Raw genomic sequence first — 26,265 nt, forward strand, 5'->3', positions numbered from 1 at the left:
CCCGCCCGGCATCGCGCCCCGCAGTCCCGGCCGCGGCCCGCCCGCCTCCCAATGCCGCCGCCCGGCACAGCACGGCACGGCCCGGCCTCGGCGCAGGCCTCGCTCGCCGGGACCGGCACGGGGAGGAGCGCGGCGGCGGCCGGCCCTAACAGCTCTCGCGAGACTTGGCCGCGCCCTCCCTTTCCGCGCGCCGGTCCTCCCTGATAGCGGGGCGGGCGCTGGGCGTGACGGGTGGACGCTTCGCTGCTCGCAGCGCAGGGAAAGCGGAGAGCGCTGTGTAGGTGCTTTTAAGGAAACAGCTGTGGTCTCGCTTACCAAAAAGACCCTTGTAATGTTCTGCCGCTGTGGGCAAACATTGAGAAGCGCAAGGCAGTGCACGTAGCTGTCAGTGCTCTGCAGTCAGCCCCAAGGCAGTCCGCGTGAAGGATGGGGAAGCAGTCAGTCTCATGCTTAAGACAGGCCCTCAGGACTTGACGAGGCTTCCCTCGTTCTACCATAGGCTTCTTACCTGACCTTATGTAAGCTGTTAATAAATTCACACTGTGGTTTCTGTACAATAAAACAAGAGCGAGGACACCTTTGTGCCAATCTCTGTTCGCCCTCCCAGCTGAGGTAGTTTGATTTGGGGGGAAAGGAGTTCATGGCTAAGAAAGGAACTTGCACCCAGTGAGCAGTTTGTGACTTTTTTTGACGCGTAATAAAGTCTGTAGCGATGACAGAATCACAGAAATGCACAAGTTGGAAGGAACCTCTGGAGATCTCCCAGCCCAGCCCCCTGCTGAAGCAGTTCACAGAGTCACAGAATTGTAGGGGTTGGAAAGGACCTCCAGAGATCATCAAGTCCAACCCCCTGCCAAAGCAGGTTCCTTACACCAGGTCGCACAAGTAGGTTCCCAGGCGAGTCTTGAACATCTCCAGAGAAGGAGACTCCACCACCTCCCTGGGCAGCCTGTTCCAGTGCCCCGTCACCCTCACTGTAAAGAAGTTCTTGCACACATTTGTGCAGAGCCTTTCTTCATAGGGGAGATGCTCCAGGCCTTTCACCATATTTATGGTCCAAAGTTCCTGACAGCAGGTTGCACAGGAAATATCTGGGTGGGTTTTGAATATCTGCAGAGAAGGGGACTGCACCACCAGCGCTCTGTAATCTTCATAGTAAAGCAGTTCTTTCTCACGTTCACATGGAACTTCTTGTGTCCCAGTTTGTGCCTACTGCTCCTTGTCCTGTCACTGGTCACCACTAAAAGGAGCCTGGCCCCATCCAACTTGACTCCCATCTTGCAGATATTTATAAACAATCATGAGATCCCCTCTCAGTCTCTCCTGTAGGCTGAACAGTCCCATATCTCTCAGCCTTTCCTCAGAAGGGAGATGCTCCAGGCACTTATCACCTCTGTAGCCCACTCGTATTTCTGCAATGTATGTTTCTGCAATGCCCTAACTATTACTAATTCATCATTCACATCCAATTCAATCATTTTATAGTAACAATAAACAGAAACGTTACAGAACATAATTAATCTGTTTCAGTAAAGCCCTTTGAGTTTCGTCTTACTGAGACACCAAGGTATTAAAGCCTAGTGCATTGTAAATTGTGGCTGTTAATTCTAGAAACAGCTGAACTGTATTTTGATCCAAGAAACTGACTGCTCACTTTAGTACTCAACCGGCGTGGCACTCTGCAGACTGAAACTGAGCCAAATAGATATACATAACACTACAACAGAACAATGAAAGCTAGGTGACAAAGTCTCTGGCTACAGTAAATGAGAACAAGCCCAAATGCAGCAGCCATGAATATAGAAATGAACAAAAACAAACAAACAACACTGCTTACCTTCAGAAAGCCTCAGATAGACAGAGATCTCCAGCAAGAGATGCCTTTGCCTCCACTGCCAACATTAAATGAGGTCTGGGAAAAGGTGGATCCTGGCTCCACCCTTTCCAGTCACTCAGGTACACTGCTTCACTGCTTGCACCTGAGCTCCCCTGGGTTGGCCCTGCCTTCCACCAGGTGCTCAATCACTGTTTCAAGCTGTGACTTACCATTTCCACTATAGATATTGCAGTAGGGTACAGACTTTCACTATTGTATTCAAATGAATACAGAAGCCCACTAGTGCAGAAGCACTTGATCTTCTTACAAACTCACTATTGTCAGTATGTCTTCCCCAAATGGCTCAGATGTAGCCATACATCTACAGGCCATATACAGATCTCTATGAACTGCTCATATACATGGTACAAAATTACTTACAGCAGCACATTTAGACACACAGTATGGCACATACTAAAGCTGTTTGTGCCACCCAGGAAGCTAAGCATCTCTTAGGTGTGAGCTTTTGTCATATGCCTGGAGCTTTGCGGATTCTGGGCTTTTGCAAAAGGAAAACAGCAATATCATCACAGAGACTGTACTGCTATAGAAACAGTTTGGCTTCCCTCTTCCTGGACTTATTCTTCCGTTCTGAGATGGATTTGTGAAAATAGGAACTTTAGGTTTCTGAAGATTCTTCTTTTGGAGTTTCCTTACTGAAGCTGCTCCTGCTGTTCGTGATGCCATGACTCCAAGTGTGAGCTCACAAAATTATAGCTCATTTCAGTAATGTCAGAGGAAAATGATATCCCCAATACCAAATATTTTTTTATTGTTTATAGGAGAAGGAAAAAAGAAATAAATATTTTTCTCTCTCAGAAAAGCCTCCAGAATGTCAGAATATTTTAAGTAAAAACTGCTGATTTACATTAGGTCATTTGTCATATAGTGTCTCTGACAGGCATAAACAGAAGAAATCCTGCAACAGTTATGAAATACCTTTCCATCAAAAGGTTTCTTCTTATCTCAGATGGAAGTTAATGTGGCCTTCATTCATTATTTAAATTTTCATCCTCATCCCAAAATTATTGGTGATTTGATTGCTGATGTTATCAGTCTTTTCTGGGAGACCCAGATAAGTTTGGAGTTTTCCATTCTGAATATGAGCAGCAGAGGGCTCTAGTGAGAGCATTGCATAGCTGCGGAGCAAAAAAAAAAGAAAATCTCATCCCACGTAATACTGAATAAGGACATGAGTTTTAATCTTTGTCTTCTCACAAGGTGAGGTTAGTGCTGATGAAAGATGATGTGCTCCCAGTCCTGAAAACTAAAATCCCCTGCCTCCTGCTCATGAAAGCTTTCTTATGCAAAAGCACACAACATTTCAAACATTTCTGTCCTGAACCAGTGATTGAGTACCTGGTGGAAGGCAGGGCCAACCCAGGGGAGCTCAGGTGCATGCAGTGTACCTGAGTGACCAGAAGGGCTGGAGCCAGGATGCACCCCTTCCCACACCTCATTTAAGGGTTGGCAGTGAGAGATGAGGGTATCTCTTGCAAGAGTGTTAACTATGCTCTTTTTGTTCAATACATCTTACTCAGTTCATTTAAGCTAATAAATAATAATCTTCCAGTAAATTGTGTGAAGCTTGCATTAGAGCTGACATAGATTAAAAAATTATGTTGACAGAACCCCATTCCTTTTTTTTTTTTTTTTACCCTTTAAATTTAGAAAAGAATCTGTCTTCCATTTCACCTGCTTTTGTGTTTTATGCTCTTATTTTCACTCATAAGAGCAAAAAAACACAACCAAGTAGTGATCAAGATGTCTGTTAGCCCAGACTGACCCATTTCCTTCCTGCTGTGTCTTCAGGAACCCCAAATATAACCTGCTCGTGGGTATGCGTGTTTGGCATTCATTTGCTGAGGTTTCAAAGGGAGGAACTCTCTCATTTACTTTTTCTACTATACAACAGTGGGATGAATGCAAATGGGCTGTACAAAAGCAGGCTGGAGTGCGAGGGAATCCCACTCTGCTCACTAATGTTGAACAACACAGCAGGGAATACGCTAGAGCAAGGTGATGACACATCACTGTGCTTCTGCAAGGAATGGGTGTCCTATAAATATACTGATTTGAAGCAGATGCCTAGGATCAGATGGCAGAAAACCCATCGGCTGTGCCTTTTCATCATAACTGAACCTTCTGTGTGCTGAGCTGCCCAACACACCCACTTGTGGGAAATATTTTCAGTCCAAGTACGAGCCATGGATGCAATCAGCTGCTGTGAGAACGTAAGCATCCTCAGCTCTCTGGGATTTCAGCTGTGTTCATTTATCTTAAAGGAAGGGCTAAGAGCCTGGCTGAAATCTCGCAAGGAGTTGCTGTGCCTGTAGCAGGGGAGGCAAAGCGCAAGCAGAGGAAACCTTCTTTGGTTCTGGACCATCCTAAAAAAAAAAAAAAGACATAATTTATGCATTTAAGTTTGTATTTGTACACAGATTCCTAGGAGCTATGGGAATTTGGTGAAGGGGGGAACAAACGATTTCGAAATGGATTAGCCTTATACGGTGATAGTGATAGCAGTTGGAGGCTTCTTCTGCTCGTGCCAGTCCGGATGTTTTTGGCTGTACTAGCGATGGACACGAGAGGGCACCCGAGGAAAATGAAATGGCAGAGGAGCTGTAAGCTTCGCACATGCAAGACTGACTTTCCATCTGGTTTCCTTTTTTGTTGTTGTTTTTGTCCACGCCTCCTCTAATTATTTCCCGACATTGTTTTCTTGATATTCATCAATTAACGGTACATTAAAAAATGTTAAAAAAAAAAAAACAAAAACAACACAAAAAGAAACTTTGGGAAAATCATTTCAAGAAGGGAAGTTTGGGGCATCTGTTAAATCACGTGGCAGAGCGGTTTAGTGAGCAATTGCACTTATCTCTGTGCAATCACATCTCTGCTGTCAGAGGTAGCACTTTGCAGCTGAGCCTTGATTCCTAGGTAAATGGCAGAGAAACCACATGGCTGCCACAGTTCCCTTCCCAGGGTCTCTGCCTTATACAGATCTTAGTAGGCGAGGAGAACCTCAAATATTACAGCTTAGAAAATGCACTGAAAAATTAGCAGAGGGAAAGTCCAAAGGTACTGAGGTCCAGAAGCAACCGCCTGCTTGAGAAGTGTCTCCTCAGCAAATTGATGGAAGCTGTGTGCAACAGCTCTGTCTAGCTGTTCTCTGCACAAACACACACATACACACATAGTACTTGAAGAGGGACAGCTGATAAGCGAGTGCTTTTGGGAAGGATGCAAACAAAGCAAGGTAAAAAGTTATGTCCTCATAGTTTGTAGTGATCTGCAACTTCAGAACTTCATCAGCTGAAGGTTAATAAGCACTAGGAGACATTTTATCTGTTTGTTGAATCAATTTTTTTTAAACGTGCGTGCTTTCAACATCCACAGCATCCGGTGGTTTAGGGGTTATCACATCTCAGTTGGGTAGCAAGAGAAAAAAAAGTTTAAAACAGCCCAAACATTTCATCTGATCATGCTTAGTTGTTATGCTCTAATGAGTGGTGAATAATTAATTGCCCCCTTCTCACCTTCCTCATGCTGGTCAGGATTCTATACTTCTCTTTCATAGCTTCTCTGAATCAGGAGAATTTCACAAGAGCGAGTCTTTCTCCAGACAAGGACAGTGCCAACCAGCAACAGCCTGAAAAATACCTCTGTGGGGATACTGCTCAATTAGAATTTTTCAGACATACAGTGATAAAATAAAAATCAGTTTGGGGCAGTCATTTAAGAGGAAACCCTTTTAAGGAAAGAATTGATCATACTCTGCACTGCATAACTGGAGGCTGCCATCATCTTGGGTTGCAAGATATTGGATAGGATATTGTTCCTGCAAAAAGTACAACTCCACTTGATGGCAGCTCTTGCATTCTGCAACTTGTGTTCAAATGTTCATGAAGTCATCACTCACCATCAGAGAACGTTGCCTGTGTAAGGAGCTTCCTCTGTATCTAGAAATTGAACTGAAATGCCTGCCTATAATTGCCATTTTTTTGTGTATGTGCACCATGGGTGCATATTCTGGTGCAAATACATTTTCTACAGAGACTGAAAGCAAGGCTTTCACTCAATGTTATCCCTATGAAAGGGAAAGAAACTGGGACATTACACTAAATGGATCACAAGACCAGAACTAGAGAGTGAGAAACTGTAGAAGCACATCAAAAAATAAAGATGAATTTCCTTTAGTTATGAAGAATAGAAGAAAAGTAGTGACACAGAAGCGGCTGTCTGCTTAGCACTAAGATAAATTCAATGCTGTTAAAAATGCAGTTTAAAAACTATGCCTGTTAAGTGCCTGAGACAGTGATGATCCTTAATAAATGATAGCTAGAAGTCATAAATAGGATTATAAGAAAAAGCAGCCTGTTAAACAGGGGTCAGCTAGCTACGGTAGAGCTGATGTTAAAATTCCTGCTGACACCGGATGATATTAGTAGTCCAAACTCTATTGGTATTTCATAGGTAGAGGTCTGCTGCAATCTAAATGGCAGTGCTGGCAACGAAAAAGAATATGCCAGTCAGTTGATATTTAAGACCACAAAACATCTGTGTTTCAACAGAGAGTCCAGTGCATGTTTATGTGTGGTAACGTCACAACTCCTTTGGCCATCAGGGACCCCCTACACAGGAAACTTGCAGAGAGAGAGGCCAGGTTGGATGGGGCCCTGGGCAGCCTGGTCCAGTATTATATGGGGAGCTTGTGGCAGGGGGTTGGTGACTCATGGTCTTCGAGGTCCCTTCCAACCCAGGCCATTCTGTAATTCTGTGAGAGCATTGCTACAGTCACACACAGCCTCTGCTGTTGGCAGGCTGAACTCAGGGCACAGAACACAGCCTCCACTTCCCAACAGCCTGGTGGCACCAGGAAAAGGCATGAGGTAGCAAGCAGCTGGAATAAATGCTCGGTGGCCCGTGGGCATTTCTCTCCTGTTTGTCACAAAAAACAACCAAGAATCCTCCTTTCAGTGAGCTGCATGTCACTGCCTGCTTTTCTAAGCAATTCCCATTACCTCAGATATGCCAGAATAACCCAGTACCAAAGAAACCCTCCGTCAGTACTGCGGGGTCGCTGCCCACTGTCTGAAGCCATGAGCGGGCTAAAGAAAAACAACACTCGTCTTTAAAGAAGCCACTGCATAATCCTTTCCTGTCTCTGGAGAATTTTCAAGAATTTGGCAGATTTCCTGGTTTGAATTAGCTGAATAAATGAGATGACCTCACTTTTTTTTTCTTTTTTTCAAAGGGCAGCACAAAAAATGTTTGGAACTAAATCAGATTATTTCATACCGATCGTTTGAGTCAGCCCCAAAATAAATAAATTAATTAATTAAATGATTTATTTATTTATTTATTTATGTGAAGTTATCAAAAGGGGATATTTACCAAAAAACAAAAAAAAAACACACAAAGAAACACAAAAAAAACCTGCCACAGTTTTCAAAGTGAAGCATTTATCATCATTTTTTGTCTCAGTGCATCAATTGTCATTTGATTTAAAAAAAATAGGCTGACAGAAAAATTCTGTTGCATTTACAAGCCAGATCTTTTCATCCTCACTCTCCCCCAAAGGTAGGAAATCTCTCTTGCACCTCCAGAATCAAAAGCAGATCCTTCCCTAAGCAGGAAATCTTGCCACTTCTTCAGAAAATTGCCCATGGCAATAGTGCCAATGGGGAACACCATAACAGTGGCTGTGCCAATCTCTGCTCTACTCAAAGGACTGGGGTCATTTACCTCTTCTGGATCTTATAGCACATTCTGTTTGATGAGCACTGGCAGCTGTCAGTCTGAGTAGGGGACAAGCCTGGGAACCAGCACCACTGTGGAAGGAATCACTGGTTCGTGTCTCTGTTTCCAGGTGCTACCCATTCAGACTACCAGCTGTTGACAGTTTTGAGCTCTTCTTTCCGATCTCATCCAGAAAAAGTCTGGAGTTTCTTTTCGGTAAATTAAAATTGAGAATCTGGTAGAACAATGCCAGCAAGATCTGGAGCCTTTGGCTTGCCCTTCCATCATGTGTGCTTCTATCAGTCAGCTCACACCGAGATTATAAAAAACCTGACCTTGGAGTTTACAGTCTGGAGCCCAAATTGAACAGACCAGTCAGCAGATGATGTATCCCACTGAACAATGAGGTCTTCAGTCCCTTTTTGAGCCACTGTTCTTTACATGAATTATATTTGTCCCATATTGCTGAGAATTACACAAAACCATTATTTTTTAAACAAGCAGACAACAATGTTACCAATAATGCATGTTGTTAGTAAAGCTTGCTTATTAATAACAGCATGAGAAGCATTTCAGTGTGCCTTTTGCATGTTCAATCCCACACCCATGTGCACAAAGCATTTCAGAAAATGTTCACTTTAATTAGTATATGATTTCCTTTGGAAAGGAAAATTCCATACGTTTTTCACCCATGATGTGTAGAACCCCTACTGAAAGGAGTTTCATACATAGTGTGAATAGAAAGGATGTCCAAAATAGAATTAAATTACAGCTCTGGCATTTCTACCATATCCTGTCTTCCCCTTCATAGTCTATGCCATGCTCAACAGCAACAGCAGAACTTTCTTCCTAATAAAGCTTTAGATCTACTTCCATGACTTTTCACCCGTGCTACAGAAATACTATCCGGATGACCAAAGATTTTGTAATCAAACAAGCTGCAACAAACATCCAGCTGAAACAGCAATTCATCAGGCACAGGACAAAAACAAACTATTTTTGTGGCATATAAAATTATGAAGAGCCTTTCCCAATATATACTGTGACTAATAATCATCAGCCCACAGAGCAACGACATTTTAGTCAGTCCTCCTATGGTCACCTTTCATTTGCAACACCATGCCTGCCCAAAAGAGAATGAGAAATAGCAGTTTTAGAGTGAGATATTATCAGCTTTCCCAGACAGAGCCGGGTTGGAAAAGATCAGAAAGAAAAAGAATTCCTCTCATAGTTTAAGGAATAAATGAGCAAGTAATAAACATTCTAATTGAATAAGTACATGCATCCTGCTACAAATTTTTTTTCTGAGTAATAAAACTGAAAGGTTGTTGTGGTGTCTTGTTTTTGTTTGTCTGTTTGTTTCTTTTCCAAAGAGTAAATCCCACAATTAACTTAGGAGAACAGCAAAAATAAATAAATGAATGAGCAATATCCTCCCAAAGAGTTTGAGATGGGAATCACAACACAGATGAGAGGCCCTTCTTCCTGACTGCTCTCCTGAGCCATGACCATGACCATGACCCATGGGATGACTGCCTCTGCCCTGTGAGGTCTCAGAAAGAAAGCCAGGCTCGGGAGGTACCACAGAACTCCATACAATTCCACGGAGTAGCTGGTTTATAAGTTTCAGCCTGACGTTTGCCACAGGACCACGGTCCATCAAAGCTTCCACCATCCACAATCCTGCTGTTCTGGTTCTTCACTAGCCCCTAATTCCACCTAGCTGATACTTCTTTTAGGTTTTGTGTTATCTCTGTTCTAGAAAAGGTTCCTGAGAGATCCAAATGACAAAAACTAGCCAGTTCTGAAGGCCTGGGAGACCATTACAGCACTTCTCACCATGTTAGCAGATGTAGCATCCTCTAACTGTGGAGTCTTGGGCAAATTTCATCAGAATAGGAAACTTAATGTAAACAAATTGCTTCTTCTGGGTTCTTCCAGCCCAGCAGGCCAGAACAAGTAAATATCTACTACCTCAGCATTCCAGCAACTATTAGAAATAGCCACAGAGGTTTCAATCATGCTTACTAATTAAAAATAGGGAAGGGAGTTTCAAGTATTTTGCTAATCAAGAGGTGGTAAAAGAATATGACCTTCCTCAGAGGCAAAGTCTGGCATGATAACCAACGTTTTCCATGACACACGCTAGAAAGCACACAAACTCAATCAGCGAAATGATTTCCTTGCTTTAAGATTCAATACTTCAACAAATAATGACTCACTGATATGTGCTTCAGATATTCCTACACTAAAACTCAAGTATAAGTCATACCTATAAAATTGTTGCCCCATAAGCTGTCCATGATAGCTTTTTTTCCCAAAACTGGAGAATGTCTGGTATGTTTGAACTGATGTAAGAAGTCTGGATTCTATATCCACAGTTCAGATTCGGTAGATAAACGTTATGTGAATGTGCTTGTCTCAGTGTTGATTGCAATAATTAAGGACGACTCAGCAATGAAAAGAACTTTGCTGGTTAATTAGCTGAAGAAGCCAAACCTCCATCTTGCTTCCATCACTTTAGTAAAGAGAATGGATGGTTTTGTCAGACAACATCTGAATACAATGATAACAAGTTCATGTCAGAAATCATTATATATAAAAGAAAAGTCATTAGTATATACAAGGAGAGAGCCGTATTGGGTGCTCTAATGCCTAAGACAAGGGTATGGAAGTCAGAAAACGGCTTGTAATTGCAGGTTTGGACACAGACTTTCCTTATGGCCTCGGGCTACCTGACATATATTGCCCAAGTTCTCTGGCTATGAAAGGGAGATAGGAATATTCAATGTCCCTCATACTTTGGTTGGCCCTCGTGGATTGTTACACAGAGACATAGACCAAGAGACAGATTTCTTTGACCATGAAGGAAGGAAAGGATATGGTAGGAGAACCCATTCAAAGATGAATGTGACCTGGTACAAGAAGCAAGCAAAACATGGGTTTCATAGAATCATATCACAGAATCATAGATAGGGTTGGAAGGGACTTTACAGGTCACCCAGTTTCAACCTGTCTGCCATGGACAGGGACACCTCCCACCAGATCAGGCTGCCCAAACCCCTCCCAGCTTGTTCTTGGCCATCTCCAGGGATGGGGCATCCACAGCTTCTCTGGACATCCTGTTTCAGTGCTCCACCACCCTCACACTGAAGATATTCCCTATATCTAATCTAAGTCTACTCCCCTTTAGTTTAAAGCCTTAACATTTTATCTTATCACTACACTTGCTAACAGAATCCCTCTCCAGCTTTTCCTGCAGACCCCCGTTAGGTACTGGAAGGTCACAATGAAGTCCCCCCGGAGCCATCTCTTCTCCAGTCTGAACAGCCCCAGTTCTCTCAGCCTGTCTTCCCAGTAGAGGTGCTCCAGTCCTCTGACTTGCTCCAATAGGTCCACAGAGGCCCCAGAGCTGAGCACAGTACTGCAGGTGAAGTCTGTCAAGGGCAGAACCCTGTCACTGCCCTCACTCTGCTGGTCACATTACTTTTCATGCAGCCCAGAACACTGCTGGCTTTCTGGGCTGCAAGCACACACTGCCAGCTCATGTTGAGCTTCTCATCACCAATACCTCCAAGACCTTCTCGTCAGGACTGCTCTCAATCCATTCTCCACCCATCCTGTATTTACCCTTGGGATTGCTGTGCCGAGGTGCAGGACCTTGCACTTGGCCTTGCTGAACTTGATGAGGTTCACATGGTCACACTCACAAGCCTGTCAAAGCCCCTCTGGATGGCAGCCCTTTCCCTTCCCTGCAGCATCATGCAGCTTGGTGTCATTGGCAATCTTCCTTACAGTGCACTCAATCCCCCCAGTAAGCTTGGGAACTGAAGGAAGGGCTTCAGCCAGGCAGATGGGGTGGTGGTGAGCAGGGGGGGACAGGGATATAAGCTCTGTTTGTGCTGTAAGGGTTTGCAAAAAGATACACTGGCAAAACCACTAAGGACATCACCAAAGCCGAAGTTGTTTTTTCTCACCTCAAATCAGCACTACATCGATTTGCGCCCATGAAACAGCTGGCTCAGAAACCAAAATAGCTCATTAGTCAAGAGCATATCCCAAGGCTTGAATCATTTTTAGTAAAGGAAAGGGGCTCAGTGTCAGTGAGTTTGACAGGGGACACAGGAAAGGCTAACTGACCTTTACAGAGAATGCCAGCACAGGGAACCAAGGCTTAATCCTCAAAAAGCTCTGAGCTATTGCTCGTGTCAGTGCCAGGAAACTTGTGTCCCTCTGAACAGACAGACACTTACCAACAGAGCATGCAGGTTCAGATGCTATGTGTGCCTTGGTTATTGCATAATGTTATCAAATAGGATTTTGCATTTTGCATTTTTTTACATGCCCTGGAGAAAAAAAAAAAAAAAAAGAAAAAAAAGCTTATATTTTTCTTAGGACAGCTCATTCCTTTGATGTAAATATTAACAAATGAACTAATGTTCAATCTGCTATCCCCCCGTATCACCTCTTTCTTGAAGAAAATAAAATGGCAGCTGGGTGCAGTTACTTTCCCTTTTGCCAAACTAGAACACCACCACTGGAGCACAAATTGGGTAAGCTGAGGAATTGCTAAGCATTGGGCTACCTCAGGAAGTAACAATATAAAGCACAGCACTAACCTTTACCTTGTAAGGATGAGGAGCTCCTGACATTCACAAATCTCCAGGTTTCCTCTAAACCAACTTGATTCCTTGTAAACAATTTTAATTGTCTTGGCAAAACCACTAAGCCTTTATTGGAATGCCTTTGCCTCTTGGCCTATCAGTTCTGCTTCCCTCTTTCCTTTTCTTTTCCAAGAGTTCTTGGCTGCTCTGACACGCTGCCAGCATCGCTGGACAGCCGGCCACTGAGGGGGAGCAGCTTCTGCTTTCTGCTCACTGCTACAAATGCCATTGCATTAAGAATTATGGCCATTACAGAGGGTACTATGGTTGTGTGAGTATAAATAGGCACAGCGCTGGTAAAAGACGCTCAAGGATAAATTTGCTGGATTTTGAAAGACCAAAATAACTCCACGCTGTGCACTGAGACTACCTTCTGCTGCTGTGTACCTGTTGTCACAGCCTTGCCTTCCCCTGAATGGCAAAAAACACGAACAACTTCAAAGCCATGGAGCTCCTTTCTGTCCCTGTGAGGCTGACCAGGTGGGACCTGACAGTAAGTACACTGTGGGTAACAGGATACCAGCACCTGTATCGGTTCCTCTTCTCCATTCCCTGCAGCCACAGAGGCTCAGCAGATCTCACCCTTGGGAGTTTCAGCTGGGTGCTGTGCTCCAGAGGAGATTCAGAGGAAGTTCAGGTTGGATATTTGGAAAAACTTCTTCTCAGAAAGAGTGGCAAAGCATCAGAACTAGGGAGGAGGGGGAGACCCCGTCCCTGGAGGTGTTGAAAAACCATGGAGATGTGGCACTGAGGAATGTGGTAAGTGGACATGATGGGATGGGTTGATAGTCGGAGAAGATGATTTTAGAAGTCTTTTCCAATCTTAATGACTCTATGATGTTATGGTTGGTGCAAATGAACTAAAACCTACAAAAGGGTGATCTGACTGAGTAGCAGGAGCATAGCAGAAAGATACAGGCTGAAGCAAGTCAGGTATTTTGCCTGAATGTACCTCAGTGAAGTCCATGGTGCCTGGGAAGTGAGGGGACAGAAGGATGAGACAGGTCCAAAACACCCACGTTTTGTTGCAGCAAGTGCACCAAGAGCCAGGAGTTTGTTCTGCAGACTAGGCCAGTTAAATGCCAATTTAATCCTGGACTAATGGGTACTAAAGAGTCACAATCCCACCATGTGACTCCATTGATATTAATTCATCAGGGACAGGGTTGGCTTGGATGATACCTTGGACCAGAATGTGTGATCACAGAAGAATATTCTATCAAAACGTAATACTCACATGTTTCTGGTCTTCAGTGAAACTGATGCAGGCTCCCATCTAGAATTCATTTCAAAGATAAAGCAATGTTTTTGTATTAATAATGGAGTTTGTGAATGCCCTTAATACTTGGATGTTCTTATACACTACAAAGTTACTATTTCCCTGCTTTGTTGTTTTCTTTGCTTGTTCTGTTTTAAATTAGAATATCATGTAGAAATCTAAAATTCAGAGCAAATCTGGCTGTTTGTTCTCATGCAGTACCTCTTACTCTCCTGAGTACAATGTTGTTTACTTCGAAAGGAATATGTCAGTGATCTTTGCTAAATATATATATATCTATATCACGAGACAATTCTTATCCTGTGATAAGAGGTAATATTTAAGATAATTTAAGCAATATGAGATTCTTGATATTTACACTGAGTTCCTGGATGTTTTACCCAGCTTCCCTGCTTTGCTAGCAAACTTCTGCATGGTGCTGTGTATCAGTTGTCCTATCCCTAAAAAAAACCATCTCCTCTGGAGTGGTACTTCAGTCGCAGCAGTTCTGACCATGGAGAGAAGGACTACAATTGAAAAAAGAGTCACAGAATCATTAAGGTTGAAGAAGACCACTAAGATCATCCAGTCCAACCAAATACAGTCCCAGTCACAGCAAGCACAAATTAACACAGGAATCAAACCCTGTTGGGAAATCAACTCTCAGAATTGCACCAAAGCCTATTACTTTAACACAGATATGCTCTCAGCAAGTTTTCTCAGATTTCCATGGTCACACAACTGCTGCTGAAAGATTGAAGTTGGGACTTCCTTCAGCCAATAATTCAGATGCAACATCAAGGACTGTTGAAAGAAATGACAGAAAATGTCAATTTAATTACTAATAAGCACAAACAACTCACCCTGTTTAAAGCATAGTTCTTACTGCAGAGTTAAGCTTTGTTCTTTTAGGACTTTACTCCCCAAGATTTCACCATCCACAGAGAGAGGCTCCAGGACATTGTGGCTCCTCCTGGCCAGGCACCAATGGTTGGCGTGTCTCACTTGTAGAGATGCAGGCCAGGAAAAACTGCTTCCAACCAGTAGTCTGCAGAGGATTCAGTGGCCCAAAAGGCAGCCCTTCTGAAATAGCGTCAAAATAAAGAATGACAAAAGGTCCAAAACACTGATTAAACCTAAATTACTCTAAATTAAACCTGAACTACTTACAGTAGCTTTCCTGCGGGAGTGAACTTGCTGAACCAGCAGCTGTGTAACACCACCTGAAGCAGGAGCTGCTCGGGGACAAAGCAAAAGCATTGCAAGAAACTGAGGCCTTCGTAGGGTTTCAGAGTGCACTGGAGGTGTGCCCAGAGCTCCCAGGTCTGGTAGCAAGAGCTGTGAAGATGCAGCAGTGTGTGTGCCAGCCCACCCCAGCAACAGAGTGTTTGCCCAGGGAGCTTATAGACGGCATGTCTGCTGGTGACTAACCCCCTGGCAAGACCTTCCCTGCACTCTGTGCTGCTATTGTAAGTGCTGCCAGCTGGGTAACACAAGAACACATCGGCTCCCAGCTGCCACAGTTGCTCAAACGGACGTCAGCACTAAGTCAGAGCTCAGGCTACCCAGGGCTCTTGGACAGAGAGCTGTTAGGGGCTCGTGAGGACTTCGAAGAGTGTGACACCAGTATCTTGAGCACTGGGAGGATCTGGACCACCTATTGCAATACATATAGCACACCTACAGGGTGACAGATTAGAATGGAGCAGCAGAGAGCACTGTTTAAGTGCTACTAATCCTCCTGGCCCATGGTCAGAGACCTTCCCATTAGCTGCATTCCCTGTGCCACCACTATTACCTTCTACTCTATACTTCCATGGCCTATGGGCCCATTCAAAGGCTGGCTGGCATTTAGGCCATGCTACATTCAGTGTTGCACATTTTAAGGCATATGCATCTTATTTCCAGGGGACTTTTCAGATTATATTCAGACATCTACTAAGAATCACAGAAAAAAAAATAGGTTGGAAATGACTTCTGCTAGGCTCTCATGCAATCTCCTGCTCAACGAATAAGCAGGTTTCTCAAGGCCCGATTTAGCTGAGTTTTGAGTTCATCTAAGGGTAGAAATTGAACACATTTTCTAGGCAACTTGCTCCACTGCTTGAGAACCCTCACTACAAAGAATTCTCTTCCTTATGTCAATCTGAACTGCCTCCCATTCGGTCCCATGGATCTGTATATGTCCATTTTATGTAAGACACCCCAGCATGACCACCTGCAGGTAGTATCTTTATCTTCCAAGCTCTGCCTCCTGACACAGATAGCCAGGAACAGACTATAACAGTAAATACTGAGGCAAACAAAATGCTGAGAACCTCTGAATTTTCCATGTTGTTCATCCAGCTCACCTGCCTTGTTCAGCAGTGGATCCACATCTTGGTTTCCCTATCACTGCTAACACACCCGTAGAAACTCTTCCTGTTGTTCTTCATATCGTTACCAGCAGCACCATGTCAAGACATTGTCCTGACCCACTCAGGAAATGTGAATTGCTTATGCCCTACTGTTTCCTGCCCAGCAGATGTCATGTTGGTTAATATCTCCTGTAAAAGTCAAGACTTGAAACACTGACACTTATTTCATGTTTCTGGAGGCTTCATCTGTTTTGTCTTTTTGACTAGGTGATCTGTAGCAAATGCCTACCACAATGTTACCTGTGTTTGCCTTTCCTCTGATCCTGTCCCATAAGCTTCTGACCAGCCCATCACACAGTGCACAGAACTCCATGCACCTGAGCTGCTCCTCCTTGTACAGAGCACAACCACCTCTTACATCTCGCCCTCCTCTTTCCTAAAATGTATAAATCACAGCACTTCAGGGGTGAGAGCTCTTACAGCTTCTGAGTACAAAGGACAAAGGGTAGGTCAATCCCTTGCCTATCCAGGTCTGCAACACCACGTCTCCAAGTCCAATCAATATAGAGATCTGGGCACTGTCTTAAGACGACCTGCTATAAACACCTAAATTAGATGTTGCACCTCCTTCTCTTGATGATTACATTGAAAAAATGCTAATGGCAGCCTTCGGGCAAGTCTTAATCCACAATACCTATACAGCACAGTAAAAACATGTCATGCATACTATGCCAGGTTCAGTAGAAGGAATAACTATCCTTTATAACATAGTAAAGACAGATGAACAATGGAAGCCCTCTCCAGAGATCTAGTTTCCACAGCAGGACTGCAAATTCAGGAACTGCTGTACTTGCCGAGACACCATCATAGCTGCAGTGCTTGTGTTGGCTTGGTACAGAGGGGGAAAAGTAAGGAGCATCACAGAGGGAACTCTTTGGAAGTCAGACCTTGTTGGGACCAGCAGTCTCAGGAATGTGTGTACAGAAACAATTTGTGATTGTTTCTACTGTATTCAAAGAAAAGGAAAAAAGACTATTTATTGTTTTGTAAATAATGACACCAAGAAATACACTGCATTAATATTATTATATCTCTTCCAAATGGAAGGGCTGTAACAGATGACAGGATAATTACAGCCTGTTCTTTCAAGCTTTCTCACATGAAGATGAGCCAGAGTAAGAATATCTCCACATTCTGTGAATTGCAGTTTGTTTTATTTTTGTTGCAAACTGTAAAAATCTCACCACAAACATTCTGATATAGCCTGAGCCACAAGAACCATAACCGGTGCATGATAATTCCAGTGTGGTTTGCTTGCAAGGTGAAGGTTTTAGTCCCATCCAGTGCAGGAACACATGCCACCACCATTTGGAAGCTTTGCTTAAGAAAATCCAGACTGACAGCTTCCTCTCGTAGTGCAAATCATTGCCTGGTCTCCAGTCTCACCGCCGCGCTCTTTCCCCCAGCATAACTGGAGGTAAAAAGGCATCACAAGCATCACGCCCATCCCCTGGTGAGGAGCAGCCAAGGTGATGGTGTCAGCAATCTGTACAAAGGAGCTGCTATTTCTCCTGGGGTGTCTGGTTGGTAGATGCAGCTTGGCTTTGAGAGGGAGATGAGCAGCAGAACAAACAGGAGCGATGAGAAGCATCTTCAGAGCTCTGTCAAGGATTCCTGAATCTTTTGTTTAACTGAGAGGGCAAAGGAGATGGAGTAAAATGGTGGACCCCAGGCAGAGGAGGGACACTGGCAGGATTATGAAACAAGATGGTGCCTTTCACCACTGCAGCATCTGTTAGGTCCCTACTTGGCTGGAAGCAACAAAAAGCCATATTACCAAAGGCATACGGAAGTGTTATTCTCCTATGCAGCAAATGTAAGTGCACGAATACATGTCTGAATCCACATAAAAATGGACAAAACCTGTTATTAGCTGATAAAGTGCTGCTTTTGACCTATCTTTCTTGCAGAGGAAAACGAGAAGGCTCAGACTGCTTTTCCCTGTATATCAGACACCAGCCTCTAACAGAACAAGATGAACCAACAGGACCACAAAGAACTTGCAAGAGCCCCAGGCCCTGCCATGTGGGCTCAGATTGCTAAGCCCTGCAGCACTGCTGCTGTGAGTGCTGCCTTCATGGGTTACTGCCCTGAACCCCTCCAGAATACAGATAGAATGGATGAAGTCTATACTGCTTCTTTCCATACCACAACTACACACAGTGGTCATTCCACGTCTCGGTGGATCTCCCTGCTGCAATGCCACCTCTCTCCCAAGCGCAAAGCCTGAAACCTCTCCGGGCAGGTTTTCCTTCATTAATCATCAGGCAGACGTTTCTTTTTTTTTTTCCTCTGTTTCTTTTTCCATCTCTGAGCTGCAAAGTTTCCTGCCAACTTTCTTCTTGGTGTGAATTTCTACAACAGAGCAAAATAACTTCTGAAAATAGACACGTACACTCGAAAGCCTGACACACCCTATATGGAGCCTGTGAGTGGCACAACCATAATCCAAGACATTATCAAGACACAAGGGTATGCTAGCAGCATTTGATTAAAGTTCTGAGCAAGTCAGCCCTAAGAGAAGAAAGTAAATGGGAACTCAGTAAATGCTGCTGCACAGAACCCCTGGCTCTTTTCATCACTCGGAGGCATTTGAATTTGTATTGCTTATGGCAACCCTAGGTTGGGCAGGTTGTTCTGATGCAGCTGGCATGCTCAGAGTCCCTGTGAAAAAAGAAATGCATGGAAATGGCCAATCTGCCGTGACTTCCTGATAATGACACTGCATGCAAAGCCTATGGGAATAAAAGCCAGTAGTCTCATGATACACTTCTGAGCTCTGCCTGTCATTAACAAGGGTGGGTTTTTCAGAGTGAAATTCTCCCGGGCCAAATAACAGGAGACCGATAAATAAAGCTTGTCAACTGCCCTTTCTGACTCACTCTCTCCTGCTGGAAGGATGACTCACTGTCATGTGTGCAAGGCTGCCAGGTCTTGCTTACATGCTTAAACAGGTATGGGGTGTCTGTGTTAGACATCCATTGCCTCAGAAAAAGCAGAGCTCAGCCCTGAGAAGGTAACCCTGGAAAGGACTCTGCTGACTAAAGGACCTGAACTTCAAAGTATTTCTCAATCCTTTCTAGAAAGTTCAAGGCTGTTGTTAGATGGCCCAAAGCCATCACTGAGGACTTGGCTTACTATCACAGTGTCTTAAAAACAGAACTCACTAGGACCATTGGGTTTTACTCAGAGTGTGCCATACAGCATGATACAGATGCAGACAAAGATAACTGAGACCAAGCCAAGGCGTCCTAAAGCAGAAACTGAAAGACTTCTCCCAACACCATGAGAAGGAAGCTATGAAGTAGACTCCCTTAGCTCCAGGTATTGGCCAACATCTTGCTGCATCATTCAGTAGAGAAACCATGTTGCTGCAGGGCAGTGATAGCACAATTGCCTCTTGCATGTCCAGCCAGCTATGCACCGTCCAGGAGTAGTTTGTGCCGCTGGGAGAGAGAGTTGCACATGCTGTTGCCCAACCAGACTCCCAGGAAACCTGCAAGCAAAGCACCACTTGAAGGTCTTGCCACCAATTTTATGATCATAAGAGCACTAACCTGTCTGCCCAATGTGAACGCAAATGTAAAACTTGGAAAGTTAATTCTGAGTAAACTTCACATGAAGATTCCTCTTTGCTAACTCTTCTCACAGTGAGTCATAAATTAGGCTACCAAATTAGGCTACAAAATACTAGAACTAAATGAGAGGTGATGGAAATTAAAAAAGGAGTAAACAATATATCAAAGATTCAAGAGTAAGTTCCTTTAAAAGGACAGTTTAAGGAACTTTAGGCCATAGTAAGTCATGTCTCCTGGTTACTTTGCTAATCCTTTAAAAAAAGAAGTCTGTCATTAAAATCAATGACCATATTCATCTGCAGGTGTCAAAGCCCTTCCCAAAATAAGTCAGTAAAATAATTTCTCAGAAACGGAGAGAAGGCGGCATTCAGATGAAAGAGGAATAGTGACAGACCAGGAATTACAGTCCAGGTCTTCAGTCTCCCATGCAGATGCTTGTGCATTAAACTACCCCACCTCTGATAAATGATTTTGGCTTTTTAAGATGCAATTTCAAAATTATTTACTTAGCAACGTGAAACCATGCCACTCAACTTCAGCTAGTTGTTCTGGTTACGATCACCTTCTGCTGTTTGCTCTTGAGAATACAGCACTCTCTCTACTAAGCCTTTCTGAGGGCTTCACAGAGCTGATAAATTCAGATCTTTTGTCAGGACAAAGGAATGAGTCCTCAGTTTTTCTTGTTCTTCTCTTTGTTCTTGGTCTTGTTCTTGTTCTTCCTCTTCCATTGTCCCATCAGACTGGAGCAAAAAGGAATTTAACTCACTACAGTGAGCTCCAATGATGCCCACCCTGTTAGAAAACATGGTGTTAATAAGTTTGACATGACAAAGCAGAGGAAAACAGGAGAAAGGGAGAACAACTTGCAGAGTTTCCCAATAAAAACCAGCAAAGAAAGTTGCCTCCTTTAGCTGGCCTGTGAATAACACAGTCTGCAGAGATTATCTTCTCTGCTCCAGGGACAAAGAACCACATACACACACAGCACCTCACACATTATGTCACGTTTCTGCCTGGAGTGTGCGTGCACACAATACAAAATGTGTATGTCCAAGCGAAACTGAGCACTGCCTCAGAAGGTTGGCCCTATTGCACATCAATTACTGTGCAGAAGTTATAAAAACTCAGCAGGCACCCAGTTTTGAAAGTGCTCACGAAGCAATTACACGTGCATCTGTAGCAAGCTTCATTTTTTGGGAAATATTGGATTCACCAGTCTTATGTTGTAGATAGGTCTGAAGATTTTGTGTGTATGGTGCATTTTTTAGGTTGCCAGAAGTCTGAAAGATCCAGAAAACGAAGGCAACAAATGGATGGAGGGAAAAGTAGCATTCCTCCTATATGGCACAATCAGGCTTGAAATTTTTTGTTTTTATCCTAATCATTGGAAAAGGTTCTATTTCTATTGGCTTTCCCAGTAATACTTCCCAGTTAACAAAGCAGTAGGATGGACAGTAGTTGCCTGTTCCCATAGGCAAATTCCCAGTCATAGAATCACAGAGTTGTCCAACGGTCCTTCTCTCAACGAGGAAGACTTAGCTGTCTGGCAGACTCTCTAATAGCACTGCCAAATCTATTTATGCCAAGAAATATCGCTTACTTGGTAGTGAGCAACTGTGAGAAGTCTGGTAGGATGTCACACGAGCAGGGCTGTGGGTCTCTGCCCCGACAGTAGTGGCTCTGGGAGCAGTACTGAGCGCTCTCCTTTGGTATGGGCAGCAGTGTGCTGAGCACAGGTGAGTGCTGGTAAACCATGCTGTTTATGGATGGATGCTTGGCACTGACTTGTCTTGAAAGAAAACAGAGATGTTATCTTAGTGTATTCGGACTGGACAGGTCACCTAAGGGCTCATCAGTATGTCAAATGAGTACCTCTGACGTGGTAATCTCACTGCATTTGCATCAGCAGTCTGCAAAGAAACATGGTTCCTGTCTCTTAAGGCAAGATTGAACATGTCAGAGCAAAGGAGCCTGCCGATTTCTTCCCGAATCACTTGGAAGTGCTTCCGTCTGAACACAAGCCAAGTCACGTAGCTGCAGAAGTTGTAGAAGCCCTAAATTGAAAACATGGATCCCATTTTCACTGGGAAAAGGTTCAGAACCCCACCGTGTCCTACAGAGCAGGTTGGCATGACTGCACTAAAAGCCAGCAACAAGTCTGACATCAAACCTCACCAGTGAAGATCTGAAAGTACCATTTTCTTTAAAGGTGCAGAGAGAGATGAGGCTAGAAACACAGCTCAGAGGGATCTCACCTTGCGGAATCTGGTCAATTGAGTTTAGCTTCATTGCTAGGAACTATGAAATGAACTGAGGATCACCACCCAGTTTCCTTCCATAATCAATGGAAAGAGACTGGTGTGATGAGTCATTCTGCAGAGGTTCTTATCACACTCATTTGTCCCAAGAGGCAACAGTTCATCCCTGGCTGAGCTTCTCCTTGTCTGCATGACTGTCAGAGTAGCCTGAGGGCTTAGGATGATGGGACAGCTATTGTTTGGGCAACTGGAGTTAGACAAGATGATTCCCACCCTAAATGACAGCATTTTGATCACAGAAAATATTACTAACAAATACGAACTCATTGCATCTTACCTTCATGTATCTGCTTGCTGATTAAATAGGATTGTCTAGGTTATCACACCATGTTAACACTCGTGATTCCTGGCACCAGCTGAACCAACACCCAGAAAATCAAACCTCTACTGAGGTTCCTGAAAAGATGGTATCACTGGAACTACGGTGTACCCTTGAAATTCAATCCACAGTCCTCCTGTTTGAAGGAAAGTCTGTACATTTTGAGAAGTATAAAATATGATTTTGGCCCTAGTGTTTTATATTAATTTATCAAAGCCCTGCTACGCAGAGAGGCTCAAATTCCTCATTGGGCTGGATATAGCAGGCCAGAAGAGCTTACTGCCATCTAAAAATGTTGCCAAGTACAATGGAAATGAAAGAAGGCTGTGAAAGAAAAAATCATGAGGTCATTGGCAAGAAACCAACAGACCAGGCCTCCCAGGGGGATCTCAGTCTGTGATAGGAACTGCCTTGGCTCTGACAGTCACAGCAGGACTGAAAACCTGCACTGCAGGGCACAGGGGTGATATTTAGGCACTGCAATCTAAGCCCAAGAAGTTAAATTTTACTGAAGGTACTCTGCCGTGCAAGCAAACCACTGGGAAGACCAAAACGAAAGCAGCAGGTTGTCTGCACCATTTGAACGTGCAAGGGAGAGACACGGTCTGGGCTGACACTCAGTCAAAATCTCCATTTTTCTCTCTATCTTTCTTACCTCAAAGAAGTTCCGATCTTTCTGCAAAGATGTTTTTCTCCTAAAGCAGTGAAAAAGAGCACAAAATTAATAGCAGCCATCATCCTTTCAGTCCTCCTAACACAGCACTGAACACGATTCACGAGGCTACTGCCAAGCTGGCATTTCACCACAGCAGTAAGTTGCTGCTGGTGAATCCTCATTACGAGCGTGCAGAGACCCACTGTCTAAGAGAACAACAGGACTTCTGCATTGCGTCAGAAGTAGAAAATGCAAAATACTGTATGGCTCATTTAATTAAATCCAACAAACAAAGCTGGATGTGAACAGCAGGCGAGGCTCCCCACTATGCTATGTAAACTGAACCCTCTGCTTGGGCCTCTCAAAAATGGCCAGGACTGATCTAACCCAGTTCCCATTGAAGCAAACAGAAAACTCTTCCTGACATCGCTGGTAGCAGAGCTACCAAGAGTACAAAGCCAGGCCAACGTTGAGACAATATACTTCGAAAAACAGAAGGGAAAACCCTGATGCATTTCCAAGAGGAAATGTAAAACATGTACAAAAATGACAAAGTGCACTTTGTTAAAGTGCAGTTTGCCCAGTGGAAGCTTAAGAGATATTCACACCACCCACTTGTGCCTGGGGATTCTCATGGAAAGACAAATGACTGTCCATCACGGAAACAGCCATCAAAGCGGGGGGTGATGCACACATCCCAAAAGCCACTCCATTCTCCTGAAGCTAGCACAGCTCATCCCTGTGTAAGGGAAAGCAAGTTTGCCAGCTTTCAGATCTCCACAGATCTGGCTCCACTCCGCCAGATACAAGTGAAATCCTGCCTCTGTGCCAACTCACCAACTCCTGAAATGTCCCTTACCTTCCTGATGGCATCAACTGTTCCACACCCCTGGAGCACACCCAGCTGCCATCACCCCAGAAACACTGCAGACCACGAAGGTAACACCTTTCAGTCCCGTATCTCTATTTACAATTTCCTAACTTTCACTGATAGGTATATTGAGCAGGAGGACCATGCATCTCCCTGCCTAGCCCTCACCAGTCATACCTCTCCTGATGCTTCAGGTGAGAACCCAAACTCCCTTGTTGCGCAAGGGAAAAGAAACCTGAATCTTCAAGCATGGCATGGCCATTGGTTCAAGCAGATCTCCCAGATAACTTCAGTGCTTTCGATTCCTTATGAATTCTGGAAAAGCACAATATTTTGTCTTCAGAATACCCGAGCAGAGGAACATCATGCAACCCCAGCTTCTTAAACCTTAATGTAAAACTCTGCTTTGCCTTTCAGCATTAGATAGCTCATGCGGTGTCTTAGAATCACTTCCCAGTTTAGCAGAGGAACCTATACAGAGGCCAGCAACAGAAACTAACACCAATAATTAAAATCAAATAGGGGGTCTCCACCCTTCTTTCCCCCAATGCTTTATTCCCTCAGATAAGGTATTAGGCTAAGAGACCTGCTTGAAATAAAGCTTCCTAAGATAAGCATTGAACTAGAAGGTATCTCCCATGTCTAGGGCACAGTTGCTAATTACCTAGGGAAATACAGAAAGGGTTAGGAAAACATCAAACTTGCATTGAGATTCAGGACAGGATTTGCAAGAAACACGTGAAGGAGTGAGCAAAGAACATCATGACTTCTAGAAATACAGGAACAGTGCTTTCTTGGAGCTACCAGGGTGACAGAAGGAGCTCATGCATGGAAGACGACATCAGCACAGCTGAGGTAAGCATGGGGTTTGGATCTAAGAAGATAATGGCTTCAGATATCTACAGGAACTACTGTTCTGTGCACATGGGGTAACGCTTCGTGTGCTTTAGCAGCTCCCTCAACTACAGCTGTGACTCTAGGTTCACGGATCAAGTCAGCTTCAGGGTTTGTAAGGGCTGACTCTGTTTGTGCCATTGATGCCTGCTGCTTTGGGAACGCTTTGTATTTTTCCCATTATGACAAATGCCCATAAGGAAGCTGGCACCACAAAAAGGTTGCGCAACCCCCATCAACTTAAAAGGAGAAAGCCAGACACACCTATTCCTTCCTCAGCGTTGGAGGCACAAAAGAACTAATGCTAACACACAAATAACAGGTCTGGAGGGACTCCCTCAAATTCCAGTCTGGGAGGATATCAAACTAAGGTTCTAATGCTGCAGTTTACAATTCATACAGATGGTTACAATGAGGATGTCCTCCATCTAATCTTCTTTCTTTAAAATATTCAGAGAAAGACTTCACATGGAAGATCAATAATTGCATATGAATACACGGACATTTGGCGTATCTGGAAGGAAAAACAGTTTCCCAACATAGCATAACATTTCTGTAATATGTTGCTATGGTGAATTACCAGAAGAAGCAAAAGCTTCAACACCATGGATGGGTTATAACCAAATATCATAAAACTAGGAGTTATAAATTACCAATAGTTTCTCAGCTTTTAAATCAAACATTTTTCAAGTTAAAAAAAAAATATATATCAAAAGTAACCCTTGCCACAGTTTCCATTTTGACAAAGGACATTTTCTATCCCAAAGTATGTGCACTGAGAAAATTCCTAATCTGCTTTTACAATTGAGAGTCTTAATCAGTTCTGTCCCTTAGCTCCTGTTTTTGGCAGTTCATGTAATGATGATCTGGGAGGCTCCAGATAACATTTAAGGCTAAACTGAGTCAGCTTGGAAGGGTTTATATTTATGTAATTGCTGCATGGTATGAGAAGTGCTGTGTGTTGTGACATGCTCAGCATTAGCCTAACTCTGAAGTCCGCTGGAGTCAGCTACCACCACCCTGCTATGAGTAACTCTGGTCTCTCTTCATGCAACACCTTACACTGCAAATGTGTTAAGACACAGCCCTTTTCTGGCTCTCTGTGTTTTTACAGCCCAGACATCAGCGTCCCAAGCCACTGCCAGTTTCTAACCCCGACTGTGATGGAAATACTAAAGAAGACAGTTTCCTATTTCAGCTCTCTGCTCTCATTCCCATGCCGTTGGGTTTGGTTCTCTCTCTTTGTGTGTGTTTGCCACTAGACCTCTTTTCTCAATCCTGCATATTGCTGTCCACCAGACAATACAATGAGTAAACAGGCAGCAGAGCTAACCAGCTGGGTATGCAGCACAGGCTGTTCTATCCAGCTGCATCCAGTCCTCGGATTCAAGCTGCTTTTCTGCACTCATACTGGGTCTCATAAGTGCAGGCATTAGGGCCACCCAATAGAAACAGTGAATGCTGTCGTGATGTTCCCTGTCCAGCCAACAGGAAGGTTAATGGGATGCTCTACTCAGCAGAAATCTAGAAGCAGGAATTTGGTACACAACACCACTGCCAGGAATACCCTGTGAAATACCAATGTGCCAGGATACAGAAAGAATGTGCTGTTCAATTTCGGGATCCACTGATTTGTGACATGGGAGCACACTAAAATGAAAGCCCTACTGGAA

At 43.8% G+C, this 26,265-nt stretch overlaps 1 protein-coding gene and 1 long non-coding RNA gene across 2 annotated transcripts; both read right to left on the minus strand.

The window, feature by feature from the left end:
* Positions 1–14,342: 14,342 nt before the first annotated feature.
* On the minus strand, positions 14,343–14,826 carry LOC122176967. Its single transcript, XR_006177894.1, has 2 exons — positions 14,711–14,826; positions 14,343–14,623 (listed from the first exon to the last, which is right to left on the minus strand). It is a non-coding gene; the product is annotated as an uncharacterized LOC122176967 (long non-coding RNA).
* Positions 14,827–17,139: 2,313 nt separating this feature from the next.
* PPP1R36 (protein phosphatase 1 regulatory subunit 36) lies at positions 17,140–23,949 on the minus strand. Its single transcript, XM_042869601.1, has 5 exons — positions 23,876–23,949; positions 22,828–22,867; positions 21,408–21,589; positions 21,136–21,324; positions 17,140–20,327 (listed from the first exon to the last, which is right to left on the minus strand). The coding sequence occupies exons 1-5, from the start codon at positions 23,947–23,949 to the stop codon at positions 20,156–20,158; spliced, it is 657 nt and encodes a 218-aa protein (XP_042725535.1). The 3' UTR covers positions 17,140–20,155.
* Positions 23,950–26,265: the final 2,316 nt, after the last annotated feature.

The sequence above is a fragment of the Lagopus leucura genome, unplaced genomic scaffold, assembly GCF_019238085.1.
Source record: "Lagopus leucura isolate 7727_CA_CO unplaced genomic scaffold, USGS_WTPT01 Super-Scaffold_1, whole genome shotgun sequence".
NCBI lineage: Eukaryota > Metazoa > Chordata > Aves > Galliformes > Phasianidae > Lagopus > Lagopus leucura.